Source organism: Chiloscyllium punctatum, chromosome 2 (genome assembly GCF_047496795.1).
Source record: "Chiloscyllium punctatum isolate Juve2018m chromosome 2, sChiPun1.3, whole genome shotgun sequence".
NCBI classification, from domain to species: Eukaryota; Metazoa; Chordata; class Chondrichthyes; order Orectolobiformes; family Hemiscylliidae; genus Chiloscyllium; species Chiloscyllium punctatum.
The window spans coordinates 39,308,030-39,327,870 of record NC_092740.1 but is presented as its reverse complement, the minus strand read 5'-3'; the positions used below and the strand labels follow the sequence as shown (position 1 = coordinate 39,327,870).

General features: G+C 40.7%; 1 protein-coding gene across 16 annotated transcripts in view; it reads right to left on the bottom strand.

Annotated features, from left to right (window-relative positions):
• Window positions 1-386: 386 nt before the first annotated feature.
• Window positions 387-19,841, bottom strand: part of lhfpl2b (LHFPL tetraspan subfamily member 2b) — a 171,275-nt gene continuing 151,820 nt past the window's right edge. For all 16 annotated transcript variants that reach the window (XM_072547317.1, XM_072547326.1, XM_072596257.1 and 13 more), the window contains one exon: window positions 387-4,738. In XM_072547317.1, the coding sequence (XP_072403418.1) occupies window positions 4,482-4,738 (257 nt within the window). In that variant the 3' untranslated portion in view covers window positions 387-4,481. The remainder of the gene's footprint in view (window positions 4,739-19,841) is intronic.

Genomic DNA, 19,841 nt, shown 5'->3' with positions numbered 1-19,841 from the left:
CATTCTTCCCATTTTAAACTGCCCTTTCTCAAAATCTGTTCACTTGCATAGAAAGGTCAAGTTGAATGTTGAAATGTTAATTCTGTTTCTCTCTCAACAGACTCAGCTAGAGCTCCCGAATTGCACCAGCATTTAGAGTTTTTATTTCAGCTTTCCATCTAAAAGCTTTTAAGAATTACATAAAATACATATAGCATACCTAGACTTTTGTTTTTCAGAATGTTGAAGGGCTGACTATGTATTTCCATTACTTTCTGAGGTTTTTTTTTGTGTACCTGTCACCCTGGCTCGTTGCATATCATTTGCAAAGGAAGCAGTTGCATAGTACAGAAGATAAAAATAGGCAGTATTTGAGAATGTATAGCATGAAACAGTAAAACATGATGTAGTATGAAATACAAACAGCTTTAATAAGTGATTTTTGCACTCCAATCTTCAGCATTTTGGAAACATCAAGAAAATACTTACAACATTGCTGAATTCTCACTAGGTCAGTAATAGTTAAATTGCTAGCTGGGTCCTGCAGCTAAATAGCTAGACCCGATTTCCAGAAGTGACAGCTTTGGTTACAGTTAACTATTTGCAATCACCTCAGCAGTTTAGTAATAGTGGTTATTGGTTTCACAATTTAATTTAAATGATATCCCAAAAATCATCTTATTGTCATGATGTATGATGAAACTTGGCTTTCGGAGGCTGGGTTAAAAAAATAAATCTCCATTTGAAACACAGGGAAACTTCATTAGTTAATCTTACTAAATGTTCTTTTCAACCGGCCATTTAATAATCACGGCATTTCCTCATGATGGTAGGGTCCAAGATTACAGTGTCAATTGTGTGCAGATAATTTTGGAAAAGGGCTGAAAAGAACCTTTGTCTAGAAATTCATTGCACTCATTTTAATTCATACCTCAGCTCCCACCAGGGCAGCAGACCCTGATTTCTGCTACTGAGGTTAAACAAGGATATACCAGAGATCAATCATTTAAAAATAAACTGGTCATAGCTAGTGGTTCAATGTTGTATCCTTTATCCAGTTTGTTTTATAAATTTGTATTAAATTTGGTACAAAATGAAATTATACTGCTCCAATTAATTTGATTTTTATTTTCACCATTGTCTATAACAAATGACACAGAGGCTGAACAGTTCCTGACCATTACCAATGCTGCTCTTTGTTGCTCTCTAGAAGTCCTACAATGCACCACAGTAAAAAGACTAGTCATTCTTCCCACCTTGCAAAGGGAAGGTCCTAGGTCTTACTTATCAGTGTCAATCTCAGTAACACTAGCTATTTAACCTAACAATGACTTTTGGTGACCTGGGTAAAAGGGACTGGGTCTTGGCTGGAACTTGGAACTCTTGCTGTTTGGTTGTTCCATTTGAGATGACCCAGCATACAACAAGATCACTTGTTTAGTAACACTGCATTTATTTAGAAGTAGTGAACATTTTGCTGGACAAGGAATATTCCAGCAGTATGTCCTGGCACCAGTAAATTTAAATGGACAAGACCCATCCCATCAGCCCTAATCAAAACTATTTCTTCACCTCCCATGCACACTTGCACGATAAACAATTTCAATTTCTTTATCAATTATTGCACATATCTCACATGGTGTATTAATTTTAAATAATGGTTAACATTTTACAAAAGGCTATGGCACGTAACATTAAACACAATGGGCTACTGAACAATGAGCATCAGCCAAAATTATGGCCCTTCTTATTTAAATGTGGTCATTATATAATCACAAAGAACTAGTAATAATACACAGGTTTAACAGTACAGACAATGTTTGATAAGATTCCTCAGACCGTTCATTTTTCTTATTCACAACCAAGCTAAGCATCTTAGGAAAAGTCTGTCCGTCCTATTTATTCCTATAAGAGTTCAGTTCTGTGTTGGCACCACCTGCAGCTTTCTGATGCATCTTTGCCACTGCTGTTTGGAAGACAAGACTGACCAGCTTTGGAATGGCACAAATTTTATTTTAGTTCCTTAATTCCAGTTTTCATTGCTTGATGGCCTTCAGTGGACAACCAGTAGGTGCACCATTTATGTGCTTCACAAAATAAATTATTTTGGCATTTGTGAGGAATAGTTTGTCTATATTTTCATAGGATGTAAGTGTCCAGCATTTATTGCCCATCCCTAATTGCTCTTGGTAAAGTGTTCTTGCAAGGCCTTTTTGAACCATTGCAGTTCATCTGCTGCAGGTAGTCCCTGTTGTGAAGGAAGTCCCAGAACTTTGACCCCCTAACAGTGGAGGAACAGCAGGAGAATTCAAAGTGAAGATGACATGTGGCTTCAAGGAGAACTTGGAGGTGGTAGTGTTCCTATAGGTCTATTGCATTTGACTTTCAAAGTGGTACAGTCTATGGGTTTAGAAGGTATCACACCTAGCTCTACCAAATAGGTGTGGAATTGTTTCACATGCAGAGATTTGGAGGTAATCCTTGAAATTCAATTCACTTGACTCCTCAAATCTAACTGGCACTGGATTAAGCTTGAAATGTTCCATAAAGTTTAATTTAATAGAAAATGGCACTCTGCATTCCTGGTGTTCACTTGTATTGAAAATTGCTGGTAAAATGATGCATCTTACTTAAAATGACTGACAATTGGCAATACCCTATAATATTAAACTGTGCAACAGTTCTCAGTTATGTATAGTGCAGGAGGCATTTTCTTTGGCAAATACATGAATGCACAGATCACAAACAGCATCAGAAGTGGAAATATGATTAGAATGATTATACATTGTTGAATGATTGGCACAGGTGATAGGTACTGACTGCTTGTCTCGTTTTGTATAAACAGCAAGGCTTTGTTCAAACAGAATAGATTCACAGTTCACTGAACTTTAGCACCAGGTTGACATATGACAGCTGACCATGGACGTGTGCTGAGGTGAGTGGGTTGCACAGTTGTACTTATGGCTGTCGAGTCAGCCACAACAGAGAAACAGGGAGGTGTTATGAATGGAGATGGCTGTCATTTAACAGGCCTTACCATTTGGGTGTTGTTGTTTCAACACAACATGCTTGTAATAAACAATAGCTTCAGAAAAACTTCCTTTCACCAGTACAGTTGATAAAACTTTACCTTCCACGTATTATGAATCAATTGTTTTGTGCCCCTGTTTTCTCATCTCTTAGAAAATGTTTCAAGGCAGTCTAGCACACTTAACATATAGAATGGGCAACATTTTATTCTCTCCCCGACAGAGACGAAGGGCTATTTTGTCAGGCAGGTGTGAACCCTGACACCACAATGTCTCTACTCTTATTAAGGACTTGGATGGGAAAGCCAAGGGAAGGAGGGCCATCATGTCCTGTTGACAGTTGTGAAGACCTTGCCCTTATGTGGGCAACAAACATCCACCAACTCACATGGGTTGCTTGTGATCACTTTGTGGGTCGGGACTGGGTCCATCATTCAAAAGGCACTCAATGCCCAGTTGAAGAACCAGATAATGGCAATTTGACAGGGTGCTGGTGGAGTGCCAAACCCTAGCCATTGCTCCTGAGACACCTGCATCTCATACAACCTGCTGTTACCAGTGTGCTCTGGCCTTGTGTGGCATTGCAATCCTAGGTTTCTGTTGTCCCATGCAATGACCATTGTCTCCTGGGTGGTACTGCCAAAAGAATGAGCTGCTAGTCTTTTGTCAACAGCTCTCAGCAGTGAGGCCCACACTACCGTGTTTGAGGAAAGCCTATCAATGGCGAGTTACTCAGCTGACTGGAGATGGCAGACTGTTGGGGGACCAATGGAGGCAGACCTCCAATCACTTCTGGTGAAATCACCCACCCCTGTCCCATATTACCACTACCAACGTGTTAAATGGCAAAAATTTATCCATAATTAGTTTGTTTTATTGAGAAAGAAGTGATCCAATGAGCTGCACTGTTCTTCTTTGCCGGGACCTTGTTTCAGTGAAATGTTTTGGCTAAATTGGAAATGTGTTGCAGCAATTTCAAAACAATTTTGGCCTCTAATGCTAGAGGGTATAGGAAATTGCATAGCAAATCAAACTGGACAGTGGAAAATACCTTCCCTCTACAAATTCAAAAGATCCTTTTAACTAAACACAACGTTGTTGGGGTGCACATAAAATATCTTGTACTTCTGCTGTAATGTGAGAAGGCTTTGTCCCTTGACAACTCTTTAAACATATTGGATTGTGAGCCATTGTGGCAGACAGCTTCTAGTGGAAGACACAGTCTAAGACGAAGGGACAACATTCAGAATTTTCTCACTATTGCAGCTATAGACTGGTGTGTGGCATTTCGTGTTCTGTCAATCTTTGGGTAGAGTTCAGTTTCAGATCAATGCCACAAAAATGCATATATCAGAGTTTGAAATGCGGTGGGAAGGTAGTAAAATGTCAAAACTCCTGGTGCAGTTTTCAGAAACGAAACAAAAAAAAAGATTAAGACTGCCATGAAGAATAAACAGCACCCGAAACGTTATCTCACAGCAAGCAAATCAGGTTTTTCCCTTCTTCGATCTCTTCCTGCACTTTATCACTGGATGTTGCGATTTCTGCTTGTGCAGACAGCACTGCACAGAGGAATGTAAGGACAGTGCCACCGACTGCTGTATAAAAGGCCCAGCCCAGAGAACAGGCACCTAACTGATAAGGTGAAACATCTGGTCCACAATAGTCCATCACCTTCTGAGCACCCCATCCAGCAGGATAAAGGATCAGACCAAGAATTAGGAAGAGACCTGAAAGAAATAAGAAATTAATTAATAAAAACACCAAAAAAAACCATAATGCTATTCAAACACGTTGATTTATCTATTTGGTTATTATAAATCTCTTGTCTCTACCAGTAAGGTACCCACATTTGTCTTAGCCAATCTTTCCTTTTTTCCATTCCTACAGAAACTCTCCCCAACATATTCTTGTATTGCTATTTTACATTAATATTCAGTTTTTTCTTTATCAATTTTTTGGTTCTCTTGTACTGAATTCTAAAATTATCCCAATCCTCAAACTTACAACTTTTATGGCTCTTCTGTAAGCATCCTCCCTTGATCTGATGCTTATCTTTAACTCCCCTGTTAGCCATGGCTCTCTCGACTTTTTTTCCTCTTAGGTATTTTCGCCATAAAAAAATGATGTATATTTTTTTGAAAACCAGTACTTTAAATAACAGCCAATGGCGCTCTCGAGATAAACCTTGGGACTCCTTCGCTACCTGCCTGGTCTTTCCAGACTGCCTAGTGGCCACCTATTTCCTCCCTGCTTCCTTGGTCTTACTTTGTCCTATGTAGTTCTCCAATATGTACAAATGCACCACAGTCACTCCAGCTGCCACTCAACTTCCAAATCCCATTGATGCATGAAGCTACATGAAGGTACAACAAATAAAATGTCATCACACATGAAACATCTTTTAAAATTCATTGCATTTATTGCCCTTGAGCGGAGTAGCTTGTTTGACTATTTCAGAAGCCGTTAGGTCAGACCAGGTAAGGTTAGCAGATTTTTATCCTTACAGACCCATTTGGTTCACCAGTGATCTTAATGACAATTGGAATGGTCACATGGTCACCATTAGGCAAGATTTTCAATTCCAAATTTTAAAAAATTACAGTTGAAATGCCCCCGTGGGATTTGAACCCATGTTTGCAGAATGTTAAGAGTTCACTAATCTAGTAACATCCCCAGTATGCCAGAATCTCCCTTATTCTATTTTGCTCAGTGCAACTTGATAAATTATTTCAGTAGTATGGTTTCTTTGTTTTAATACATTCCTGGTCACTGATTTAGCGTGAAGATTTGATCCCCACCCCAATATACCGTCTTTGATAAATTACTCTGTTTATATTTCTCAAGTATGTCCCATCAGCTACATTTCCCTTGTTTCTACTTCACTGGTAGAACAAACAAACATATGCAAGATCTTCTACTTCAAAAAGGTAGGATGCAGTGTTGCACTTTTTATTATGATGGAATCCCCTGAGAAAAATCAAACATAACTGTTCAAATCTGTAATACTTTAAAAACAGTTCTGAACACAAATTTAGAATATAAATCAAAACCACTCTCTAATACTGAAGACACATATAACATAGCCTTTAATCTCAGATCTGGCATTATAAAGGCCACTACACAATATCCTAACTCATTTTTGGAAGCACATCTGCTATCCTTCTGTTGCTCTTTGCCTCGATACTATTTCAGCTGCTGCCTGCAATAAGTTTGTCGTCATACATGAAATTATTTGAAATACATTCTGTGATTTAGGTAATTAATGTGAATTAATTCTTGTCTGAAATATATAGCACAATGTCTAATTTTAATGTGTCACATTTCAGAAATGCAAGCGGTGCTGACAAAAATCTGTTCAGGGACCAGAGTGGAAAAAAATGTGCTAATTGACAATGGTTTAGTTTATCACACCTTACAAACACTTCAATGGAGAAGTTCAATTCAGGAAACCTGGACAGCATAGATTGGTCATACAGTCACATAGCAAGGAAACAGGCCCTTTGGCCAAACCCAAGGGAAAACAATGCTAATTAACAGTTCAGTTTATCACACCTTACAACTATTTCAATGAGAAGGAGTGTCTCTAGTGGGTAGATTTATACAACGTAGTCCCTCAGTGTCTGGATTAAAAGAAGGTTATTAAAAGAAAGTATTACTTTTTAATTCCTAATGGAGACCCATTTTCAAGATTGAGGTAGCTCCAGATTAGAACTTCGGTAAGTTAGAGCAAGCAACTTCCAACATAGTGATTCAGATAATAATTGAAGGGATAGAGATGACAAATGGTAGCTCAGGTTTACAAGATTTTATTATAAAGGCAGAAGATATATTCCTGACCATACTTCGCTAACAAACATCACAGAGTCATGCAAAGGAAAATATTCAGCTAACACTTTCATTCCCCTATAAATAGGTTGGGAAAGCTCAATTTTGTTTCACCGAACAATAATTAAATCAAGATGCATGAGTTAAAAGTTAAGAGATCCATACTTTCTAAGATATGATTTACTGGTGTCATTTAACAACAATTTGTAAGGGCTTGAAGATAGTAAAATATCCCTAGTCACTTTATAGCAATGTTAGCAAACAAAATTTGGCATTGAGCCATTTAACGTTATCTGAGATCAGATGACCATTGAAAGGGGTTCTAAGCACCTCTTGAAGGAAGGGATAGTAGTGAAGGGTTTTATGGAGCAAATTCCAGAGCTAAGAGACAAAATGTTGCACAGATGTAGCAGCCTTCATTATTACTGAACATCCCAACCTGCTTTACAATCAATTAAATATTCTTGAAGTGTTATAACGCAGAACACTAGAATTGTGCAGACAGCAAGCTCCCACATTTAGGATGCATATTGTTTGGGATATCTGGGAGAACTCCCTTGGTACTATACTTGATTAACACCCTAGAGTCAAAAAGTGTGGTGCTGGAAAGCACAGCCGGTCAGATAGCATCCGAGGAGCAGGAGAATCGAATGAACATTCTTGATAAAGAGGTTATGCTCAAAATGTCGATTCTCCTGCTCCTTGCATGCTGCCTGACCTGCCGTGCTTTCCAGCACTTCACTTTTCGACTCAAACTCCAGCATCTGCAGTCCTCACTTTCTCCTAGTAGATTAACATCCTAGATTATCATACTCCTGTCCTCAGGTGGACCTTTGTAAAGTGGATGTTTTGCACACTGCCTGCAAAGGCACTGAGACATCCACTCTAACTCATGGACAGAAGGCATGCCAGATCTTCATCTGATCAGGGATGCCAGAGGATATTCCTCCTCAGGGAGAAACCAGGAATTTGATGTCCTGCCAACCTACAGCTGCCAGCCAGTCAGTACTTGGTACAGCCATGGAGGAAGTCAGAGCTACTGTGGGTACAGCACCATCTCCGATATGCCAGGTTTGAACAGTAGCCCAGGGATAAAAGGTAGGTGTGGTGTTGGGATGGGGAGAGTGATGGGCCATGGAGTCAGAAACAGACCGGAAGTTAGCGGTCAGTGATTCTCCCTTACGCCATGTCCACATCCTCCATCAGAGGGGGAATATTGCAGGTCTGGTGGCACATAGGTTTACTTGTTGGATGGGCCACCAGTTATTTATCCCTTCTGAAGGTAAAGAAAATTGTAGACTAGTCAAGTATAGGCCCTGCAGTGATTGATATTTGAACAATTAAAGAGAGTCTTAAGAGGAGGCAGTGAGAGAAACCTGACAATGGGAGTTTCCTCCTGGAACTTGCTTGGACTGAACTAGGAAAGTGTTAGGTATCTGTCCCCATGAAAATGGACCTAAATTTTCCACCCCTCCCCTTCCTCCCTGCCTAATGTGGACCTGGCAGATACCTAGTGCCCAGAAGATTCAGACTCACAGGTGAAACTGCTACTAACTGAAGCCACAGCTGGCACCCAGCCCAGGAGCTGAAGGTGCAGTTACCGAGGGCAGAGTGATTCAATCCAGGTTGTTCCCGAGTCAGAATAGGAGGAGTGCAGCAATCTCAGCAGGCCACCGAGATCAAGTTGGCGTAGCAAAGGTGCAGTATGATTTGGAAACAGGAAGGGAAATCTTAAAAAAAAATGGGGATTTGCCAGACTGATCAGACAGGAAGGAATGAGGAAGCATCAGGGTGTAAAAAGGTAAAGCAGCGTTGATGCAGGTAAGGATGCAGGCAGCAAAGTTTGGGATGAGCTTAATTTTGTGAAGTTTGGAGACTGATTGACCAGCCAGGAGACCATTGGAACAGTCATGTCTGCAGCTAGCAAAAGGGGTACTTGGAGGTTTCTAACAATGGATGAGCTAAAAATAGAAATGTTACAGCTGTAGAAGTTAGGCACCAAGAGATGGTCAATAAACAAGAGGAAATTTTCATCCCACCCTCCTCTGAAAGGCTGATTCATTAACTTCAATGTCTACAAAACTTCAAGTCAAATTCTAAAAGACAGCATAATCATTTTTTCAATGAATAAACCCACCAAAGCAATAACTGAAATACACTTTGCTTTCACAGTACAGCATCTCACCCGCATGATAAAGCTTCTTTAATTGTTGGATCCTAAAACAATACCAAGTGATACAAACAAAATCTGGACTGATTTGCATCCAGTTTGTCAGATCATATTTCCCAGGAGTGTCTCCTGGAAGAAAACTGCTGTCAGAGAATGTTTGTGTTATTAACTGTAAGATCACACTAAGCTCATCAAGAACATTTGGACTTGCAGCCTACATTCATACAACAAGGAAAATTGCCAGATGGCAGTTTGGAGCAAAATCAACGCTACTGAATCAGTTTGCTTGGTGGACTAACCCTTCAGCCCAAGGTTACATCACTACGTTAGCAACTGGGAATTTCGATTAATAATCCCACTGTGGCATTAAAAGAAAAAGAGTTTTTAAAAAAATAAATCTGGGGAGAAATGTAGGAAAAAGGAGTCAGAATCTCAACATGAAGAAAAAAAATTCCAATTTTCCTCTGAAATTTTGAATAGCGAAAAAGAATCTTGCTCACGAGTGATCGTGACCTTATTTCTATGCTTTTGAATGGATCAATTGCGTCAGTTCAATACAGTTTCCCCTCCTTCACTGAAACAAATGGAAGACACATTCCTGACATTAATTCCATAGAAAGTTAATAGCTCACCAATTACTTCTCCAGGCTTTCCTCTAACTCTATTTAGATCACAATGGCCTGGCATGCTACATGAACAGGCCTTCACTACCCTTCATCCAAGCAAGTTAGCAATGGCAAATTGCCAGCCTCACCACATCAGCTCACCTGCTCTCTGACCAATTCACCATCACTTCAGCTCTTCACTTTAGAGCTCAGAGGCTCCTAGTACATGCACGCTTCTACCAGGTTGCTTCACATGGAGGGAAACATTAGATGCATCTACACATCTTATGGCTCTTAGCTTCATTTCTTAGCGTTTACTGACCTTCTGCTTACTTGGGGGCAGCTAGCTGCTCGGGTTTCCATTGCTTTTTCACAGAGGGTGAGGCAGTTCACCACAGTGGGAAGCACTGAACAGTAAAAGGGTTACCTTATGGCTCTGTGATTTATCAACGTCATACCTACACCATGTGCTAGTAGCTTTAATGGCAAACACACTAAGAGTGTGCTTCAAACAAAAGGCCATGTGTCAAAGTAAAAGGGGAGCACTCCTTAGCTGGATGAAGGGGTCTACAGTCAGGTAGGGTGGATTTCCACAGTCCAGTAGTTGCTCAGGGCAACGCCTCCTACAGTGAGATAAAGCTCGAGTTTGAGTATGATGGAGGTGGATGGAAAAGCAGTGAACAAAGATGCAGGAGTGGTGGTGAGGTGCATGAATTGGAAGCACGAGGAGGAGAGAAGGGTTAGTACTTTGGAGGATAAAGTGGATATGATGCAAGCAATGCTGAGAGGTGTAGTCCAGGAGTCTTGGTGGGATGAGTTAGAGTGTGTGGCCCTGGGAGTGAGAGTGAGCAGAAACACAATGATGGCACTTAGCTCTGCAGAGTGAAGAATATCACTGACCAACTTTCTGCCCTGCATTTCACCCAGGGCTGACCTGGGCCGCTATCTCAGTCCAGCCGGGCAGAAACTGATGGGATGCTCTCTTTTGCTGGTCAGCTGATAAGAGGACAGCCATCCTTTCCAGCACCCTGTCACCAGCACCTCCTGGTCCTTGACGATGAACTGAGGCAGTAATTTGCCTTTTTGATCCATTCCCTTCACAGTGCGGGATACAATGTGAAAGGCAGATATGAGTTTGCAGCACCAGAAATGGTGGCACCAGCAGCATGAACATCACAACGTCCTGGCAGAGATGAGCACTCCTACCGCTCCTGCTTCATGATTCCACCAGAGGGTGCCACTGAAGAGTGCTCCCATTTGACTTTCACACAGGTATGATTAATGTGTGATGTAGGGTGAAAGACCGCAGGAGGAAAAAGTTGCCATGGCCCATAGTGGACCATAGAGGCATAAATCACCCTCAAAGAAACACTCAAAAAAATGGGACAATTCAGCCCTTACAGCAGTGATATAATTTAATAATATTAAGGATAGGGTAGTAAACAATAAACCACTTTTAACACTGATATCCAGAACTAGAGAAGCTGTTAGTAAGCTATTAGCAATTTGAATTGTGGTCTCCAACTTTTTATTGCACATAACTATAAAGGTAGTTTCCTCAATATATGGTTACAACTGACAGAAAAGTAGCCAAATGATAAAAACTGCTGTAACAAAAATAATACAATCTCCTATATCACACTGACCACAGAAAATAGTGCAGCTTTGTCAATTGTGCACACTCACTCTAAGCAAAATTGTCAATGCAAATATTTGCCACATTCCTATTGTATTAATGACAAGGCTCAATAATGACATCTTTATTTCTTCTGCTCTAGCTATCAGGTTCAAAGATGCAGGAAGTGCAATTTTCAGCTTCCAAACTTGCACATTCTCTTCATTTCACTGTCACTGTCAGGGCTGAATATAGAATGGTTAGGAAGGAAAGGTCAACAACACTTAAAGGACTTTACTAAATTACACAATCAAAAGCACAAAAGAAGGCCATTCAACCCATCTTGACTGTGCCAGCTCTTTGAAAGAAACACCTGAAGACTCCTGTACTCCTTCCCCATCAACTTGCATTTTTCTCCTGGCTGAACGGGAGATCACTAACTTGATTCAGAGTGCTTGAAGATCAAAACAAAAAATTATCACACAGGGGTAACAAGCCAAATGAAATAAGCCACTATCACTGAATTCACAACACAGTGACTGTAAGACATTTACTGATGCTCTAAATTGCTCAATTGTTCATCAGCAGATCTTACAAATAACACGATCTTAGCCATCAAGTTTCTAACTTAAACAAAGATTAACAAAATACTTCTGAAAATGTAACCTGAGCAGAATACAGACCTTACAAGACAATGCAATCCAATTAATATCGTACAATGTAAGCCCAACCTTCTTTGATCATAACCTCCTCCCCACTCATGTAAACAGTCACAATCAAATGATAAAGATAAAAGGAAAACGAAAGAATCATAATTTGCCAATTTGATACCTGCTTCAACCAGGCCTCATGAAATCCTTTAATTTGTATTATAGCTATGTAGAACTGTACATCTTGTTTGCATTGACTGTTGATTTCAGAATTCAAACAGCTTATGCAGACTGTTGGAGACTTTTACTTATTTCTTACAGGTGTATTCTTTTCTCAGAACTTTCAGCAAATCGATAACTGAAGAAAAACTAGAGAGAACAAAACTAAAGCTTTCCAGAATGCAGCATTTAAAGCAAAACTGCCTCCACTCCAGTCACGACTAGTTCTCTCCCGCCCCCACAAAACATCCTCTGTGATTGGCTGGCCAGCATTAGTCCTCCTGTGACTGATCAATTCAACATCCAACTAGCTGTCAGTCCCTAAGCATAGCAATATTTCAGTGCCAAATCACCCACACTATTCTTACAGCAGTAATTAACCTGTGTTATCAGTCTTTTCTTCTGTTCAAAGTTCAATTCTCAAATGCAACTCAAGAGTTCCAAACCACAAATGAGAAAAACAATGATATTTTCAACAGCAATAACTAGAAGTCTGTTAGATTTTGAACTGAGATCTGAAACAAATGGTTACTGTGACTCAAAGTGAAGACACAGATGTTTTATTTTCACTGCTTAAAGCGCAGATTTACTGATGTTGGATAACATGGTGATTTCTGTATCCGAATGCTCCAATCAGCCATAAGCATAATTACATTGGAGTGATGTGGATATAGTTTATCACCATTTCTTTCAGCCAATTAGTCTGACTCATCTGTCATGATGTGAGCATTAATGAAAACCTAAATTATCTGAGGCACATAAAATCACTGTAGGTCAGCAGGGACTTTCATAATCCTTTAAGATTACCTCCAACCCAAATGAGTTGGAGCCTTGCCACATTGTGCAGCTTTTACTCCTGGTCCCTTTTCTGACTGTGATCTATTGTTACCCTCTCAGTGAAATGCATTAATTGTACTGCCCGAGTTGTCATCGCAACATGGATGGATCCATTTCAAACAAGCTGTTTGATTAGAGAGTGGTGGGGAGTTTATAAATTGAATGTATGCACTTACCAATCTACTCAAAAAACTAACTAACATATGGGAACAAGAAATATTTTGGATCTCAAACCTTTCATGGTGGAAATAACAACCATCTCTCATTGACATACCATCTTAGGCTAAGATTTTGCTTTGTGGAGCTTTGAGCATGGATGCTCATGCCAGCATTTGATGGTACAGTACATTGGAATACCTGCTAATGTCCCCTTTAGTGGAATTACATTTTCAGTTTATTAAGATGGGTGATTAAGCATGAAAAATCAGCAACCCTGTACTACTCCCACAGATAATCATTATCAATGCATATGTCCTGTCAGTGAGAGTCAGCAATCCATTCATCTCCATGAAGTGAAAGAGGCATCTTGGTTGAGTTTGATTCTGTTCTTGCCCAGTTTCCATCGACAGGCCCTCTCTGGAGAAGTCATTGGATAATACTCAGGATCAGCAAGCCTGTATGACTGACCATTTCTTGCTCTTAATCCAGCATTGCACTGCTCATGGTGACACTTTCATCCAATGACCCAGATATGATGAGCCTGAGCACAGACAGGGATCAAAGTTTTGAGTTGACAGAATTTGCAGGTTTTTTCCAACATTAAGACAAGAGTAGTACCCAATTATGATTGAAGTGGCCCATGTAGATAAAATTGTGAGGGGCATGGAGATAGCAGAAACAGAGAAACTTTTCCCCTTAGTCGAGGAGGCAATAACTATTTGGGGATGGAAGTATAGTATGGAAACAGGCCCTTCGGTCCAACAAGTCCACACCAATCCTCCAAAAAGTGACCCACCCAGACCCATTCCTCTATATTTTCTCCTGACTAATGTACCTAACACTATGGGCAACTTAGCATGGCCAATTCACCTGACCTGAACATCTTTGGATTGTGGGAGGAAACTGTAGCACCTGGAGAAAACCCACACAGACACAGGGAGAATGTTTGTATGGAGTTTGCACAGTCACGCAAGGCGGGAATCAAACCCGGGAAATCGGTCCCTGGCACTGTGAGGCAGCAGTGCTAACCACTGAGCAACCAAGCCGTCCCATTAAAGGGCAGGAGGTTTAGGGGTGATTTGAGGAAATTATTTTTCAATAAGAGGGTGGTGGGCATCTGGATCTTGTTGCCTAAAAGGGTGGTAGAGGCAGGAATCCTCAAAACATTTAAGATGCACTTAGATGGGTACTTGAAATAACATAGCAATATGTGCCAAGTAGAATCATAGAGTTACTTAGCACAGAAACAGATCACACTTATCTGCACCGTTCAGTCTCCCAATTTGCTGTAGTTCCATTTGCATTTGGCCCATATCCCTCTAACCTCTTCCTGTTCATGTCACCATCCAGATGCCTATTAAATGTTGTAGTTGTATCAGCTTCCACCACTTCCTCTGGCAGCTCATTCCATACACACAACACCCTCTGCGTGAAAACATTTCCCCTTCGGTCCCTTTCAAATCTTTCCCTTATGCCCTCTAGTCTTGGACTCCCATATCCTGGGAAAAAGACCTTGCCTATTCATCCTCTCCAAACCCCCCTATCATTGTATAAACCTCTATAAAGGTCACCCCTCAGCCTCTGACACTCCAAGGAAAAAAGCCCTAGCCTATTCAGCCTGCCCCAATAGCTCAAACCTTCCAATCCTATCAACATCCTGGTGAATCTTTTCTGAACCCTTTCAAGTTTCACAACATCCTTGCTAGCTGCAACTCAGGTGGCACAGTGGTTTAGTGGTTAGCACTAGGTGACTGTGTGGAGTTTGCACATTCTCCCTGTTTCGGTGTGGGTTTCTGCTGAGTGCTCTGGTTTCCTTCCACAGTCCAAAAATGTACAGGTTGGGTGAATTTTCAATGGGAAATGCATGTTTACAGATATAGAGCATTGGGGTGAATCAGTGTGGACTTATCAGGCTGAATGGCTTAATTCCACCCTGTAGGGATCTTATGGAGGGCTCTATTTTCAAGGAATTTTACCTGCACCCCTCAATCACTTTGTTCAGCAACCACTCCCCAGGGCCCTACCATTAACTGTGTAAGTCCTGTCCTGATTTGCCTTACCAAAATGCAAAATCTCTCAGTTATCTAAATTAAACTGGGATTAGAATAGATGGATGTTGTTGGCACGGACACAATGCACAAAAGGGCCTGTTTTCATGCTGTGAAAACTCAATGATTCCCAATTAACAAGGGTCAATTTTAAGATCCATTAGCTTTAATAAAAATGATTTGCTGGTTGTGTCAGGACGTATGACCCACAACTTCAAGGCTTCAGGATCTCTTAAACAAACTCAGATCAGAAATTTAGTGTAACGTCTCACTGTTAAACAAAGACAATGCTCTTTCCCCATGGCGGACAGCACTATCTACTCTTGCTCACCTCCTAGTGGCCACTTCATGGGCAACACTGAAGATGTCTGACAGAAAGCCAACTACCGTCAGCTAACAAAACTTCAAACTTCGGAAAGCTGCAAGCAGAGAACTTAAGGTGTCGAAAATGGTTTGAGTAACAAAGGAGAAAAGTGCTGCAACACAATGCAATAGGACCATGCCCACTTTGAGCTGACTATTTACAGTAGAGAGTTTTACAGGTCACTGACTACATACAGACCAGACACAGCTGGAAGCACCAAGGCTTTTCTTTGTGGGAAACTACCTGCAGCTTCACTATACTCTGATCAAAAACACTTCCCCAGGCATGAGGCATTGAACATCAAACTCACAAACACTCTCTCATTAACTCCACCTCAGTGAGCTACACACCCTTAACAACACACATGTGCTTATACCATGCACTTTCAGAAAAGAAATACCTTTCTGCATGAGGCCAAGTATCCCAAACAATAACTTTTTTTTAAAAAACTGATTCATAACAAATAATAATGAAAGGAAGTTTAGTTACAACCTAAGCACCTCCTGTCAGACCAAGTGTGTTTAGTATTAATCAGAAACTCATGTTAAGAGCTGGCAGATCACAATACTGTGGAAAGAACTTTTCCAGTCATCCAGAAAACTTTTACTGAGAGGCTGCTCTTCTGAGAGCAATGAGTTCTTCCGATCTTATGGCCAATACTTAATTCTCAAGTGAAACCATGGGGAAGAAGAAAAACAGGTTGTCTGGGCATTTTATCTAATTTTCTATTTGTTCCATTCCACTCTGCACAAATAATCTGCTGCACTTACTCCATAAACGTTGTGATCATATTTCAAATGTGAAATTCGGAACAATGAGGGGTGATTTTCTGACCCTGTTCAGCTAACATAATTAATTAAAATATTAAAATGGTTGTTAGGGTGGATACAAAGCAACTCTTTCTGATGGAGGAATGCAAAATAAAGGGACCTAATCTTCAAATTAGAGCTCAGCTATTGGAACCAAAATCGGAATCGGAAAATTGCAGGGGGCGGCCATTCAGCCCATTGTGTTTATGCCAGCTCTCCAAATGACCATATCAGTGCCATTTTCCTGCCTTTTCTACATAACCCTGCACATTTATTTGGAAAGGAACACTTTCCAATTCTCCGTTGACTCCCCCAATCTAACCTACATTCACCATACTGCCTGGTAGTGCATCACAAAATGATAACCACGCAGTGCATGAAAATGCTGTTCCTCACAAAAAAAAACTTTTGCTTCTTTTACTATTTACTTTGAATCTGCGTGCTGTCGTTCAATCTTTTCACAACGGCAAATATCTTGTTCCCTTTTACTGTCTTGACCTCTCAAATTTTCCAAGGAAAACAGTCACACCATGCCTGGAGAATTCTAAAGTTTCTCTATTCTGAGTGAAGATGTTTTAGCTTATTTCAGTCCTAAAAGGAGGTTCATTTTTCACAGAAAGTGGAGCAGAAAATGGGAATTGCTGCCCTGAGAAGTTCTTTGAGAAGGCGACCAAACAGGTAGATGAGAGTAAACCGGTTGACGTGGTGTATATGGATTTCAGCAAGGCTCCACACAATAGACTATTGTACAAAATGCAGAGGAATGGAATTGTGGGAGATATAGCCATTTGGATCAGTAATTGGTTTGCTGAAAGAAGACAGAGGGTGGTGGTTGATGGGAAATGTTCATCCTGGAATCCAGTTACCAGGGTCGGTGTTGGGTCCACTGCTGTTCATCATTTTTATAAACGACCTGGATGGGGGCGTAGAAGGGTGGGCTAGTAAATTTGCAGACGACACTCAGGTCGGTGGAGTTGTGGATAGTGACAAAGGATGTTGTAGGTTACAGAGAGACATAGATAATCTGCAGAGCTGGGCTGAGAGGTGGCAAGTGGAGTTTAATGCGTGAGGTGATTCACTTTGGTCAGAGTAACGAGAATGCAAAGTACTGGGCTAATGGTAAGAGTCTTGGTAGTGTAGATGAGCAGAGATCTCGGTGTCCAGGTACACAGATCCTTGAAAGTAGCCTCCCAGGTTGACGGGGTCATTAAGGCAACATACAGTGTTTTAGCTTTTAGTAATAGAGGGATCGAGTTCCGGAACCATGAGGCTATGCTACAGCTGTACAAAACTCTAGTGCGGCCACACTTGGAGTATTGTGTACAGTTCTGGTCACCGCATTATAAGAAGGATGTGGAAGCTTTGGAAAGGGTGCAGAGGAGATTTACTAGGAGGTTGCCTGGTATGGAGGGAAGGTCTTATGAGGAAAGGCTGAGGGACTGGAGGCTGTTTTCGTTAGAGAGAAGAAGGTTGAGAGGTGACTTAATAGAGACAAACAAGATAATCAGAGGGTTAGGGAAGAAAGTTGCCATCCTTACCTGTTCTGGACTGTTTGAGACACCAGACCCACAGAAATGAGGTTGACTCTTAATTGTCCTCTGGGATGAGCAATAAATGCTAGCATAGCCAGCAACCCCCCAGGGTGGACAGGGAGAGCCTTTTTCCAAGTATGAGAACGGCGAGCATGAGGGGGCATAGCTTTAAATTGAGGGGTGATAGATATAGGACAGATGTCAGAGGTAGTTTCTTTACTCAGACAGTAGTAAGGGTATGGAATGCTTTGCCTGCAACGGTAGTAGATTCGCCAACTTTAAGTACATTTAAGTCGTCATTGGACAAGCATATGGATGTACATGGAATAGTGTAGGTTAGATGGGCTTCAGATTGGTATGTCAGGTTGGTGCAACATCGAGGGCCGAAGGGCCTGTACTACGCTGTAATGTTCTATGTTCTATGAAATTCCTTGAATGGTAGGATTACTCAAGATTTCAAATGGAGGTCAATGAGTTTTTAAATCAGGTACAGAATATGGAGCAAAGACTGTAAATTAAGGTGAGGTACAGATCAACCATGAATTAACTGGATGACAAAGCAGCATTGAATGGCCTACACTTTTTCCTAGTGTTCCTAATCTTGATAGTAAGCTGCTTATCAGGGGGCACGTCAGAACATCTATTCCCAGAAAAAGGAATCCCTTCTGGCAGAGTAGAGTCAAGAAATTACTCAACGTAAACTCTTCGGTTACTTATGTTTCACAGGTCACTTAGAAAGTTTCAGGTTCCAACTCTGAGCTGTGATGAATTCACAGATTTTGGGAGATTCTCTACCCAGGGTTATGATTTAGACCAGGTTGTTTGTTTGCTCACTGCAGTGACTTTTTTTAAATTGGAACTATATATTGTTATAGAGTCGGAGGCATATAACAGACATTTAAAGAGAAAGGAAGCTTAGAGTTGTAAATAGTTGTTTAAACGTTCACTTTAAGAGTTAAAGAATAAATTGATATTTTTTTCTTTAAATAGTGGAATTTGGGAGGTCTCTGTCACTCATATTTTAACAGATTATGAGGCGAGGTGAACTTTTCTGGGTGTTTAGTTCAATTAGCAGAAGGGTTCACTGCTGTCTCATAACAGTATGTTTCTAGGACATTTCTGCTCTATCCCTTCTTGGTGGCAGAGGCCAAAGGAATGGGAAGTGCTGTTAAAGTAACTGCAGTGGTTTTGTGCTCTGCACTCTAAATTGTATGCACTTAAATTACAATGCCTTGGTGATGGTGAGGATAAGTATTAAGTTCAACACAAACAGCACCAACTCATCATACTGGTCTGTCCCGAGTGGCCTTAATATAGCCGCCAGTATTTTTTAAAAATACTGTTCCTATCTGTGACTTCAACTTAGAAATAGCGATAAGATATTAAGGAATCAGGAGACACTCTTGCCCTGCACTCATTGTATTGAATATAGCTCAACCAGTTTCTTCACAAAAAATTTTTTTTAAAAAATTACTTGAGAGTTCAGGTGCTGGACAATTTCATCTTTGACCCTACTCACACCCGACATTTTGGAGCTATGTGGTTCCACGATCATTTAATTGCTATACAGCTGTTCGTGACCATTGCCATTTCCATGGTATTTAGCACTTTCTTAAAGCAAAGCTGTGATCAGGTCAAAAGGTAAACTGGTGAAATCCAAATTGAACAATGTAAACAGGTTAGTGGTAAGGAAGTGTGCTTGATGAAGACAATGATTACTTCTTCAACTTTACTGACAATTGAGAAGAGAATGATAAGTCGGTAAACAGTTGGAGTCAGAGTCATACAGCACAGAAGAGGCCCATCACGGGATTAGATTTACTCGGTTTTGTGGATTAACACAGACAATGGTAATATATTACATCACTGGGTAGTTGACAGTGTTACAGCTGAGGCAGGGGAGCCACTAACTCTCATGTACAACTCTTCCACAAAGCAACTGGGATGATGTTGGGACACACAGATTGTGTTATATCTAATCTACCCAACCACTCCAG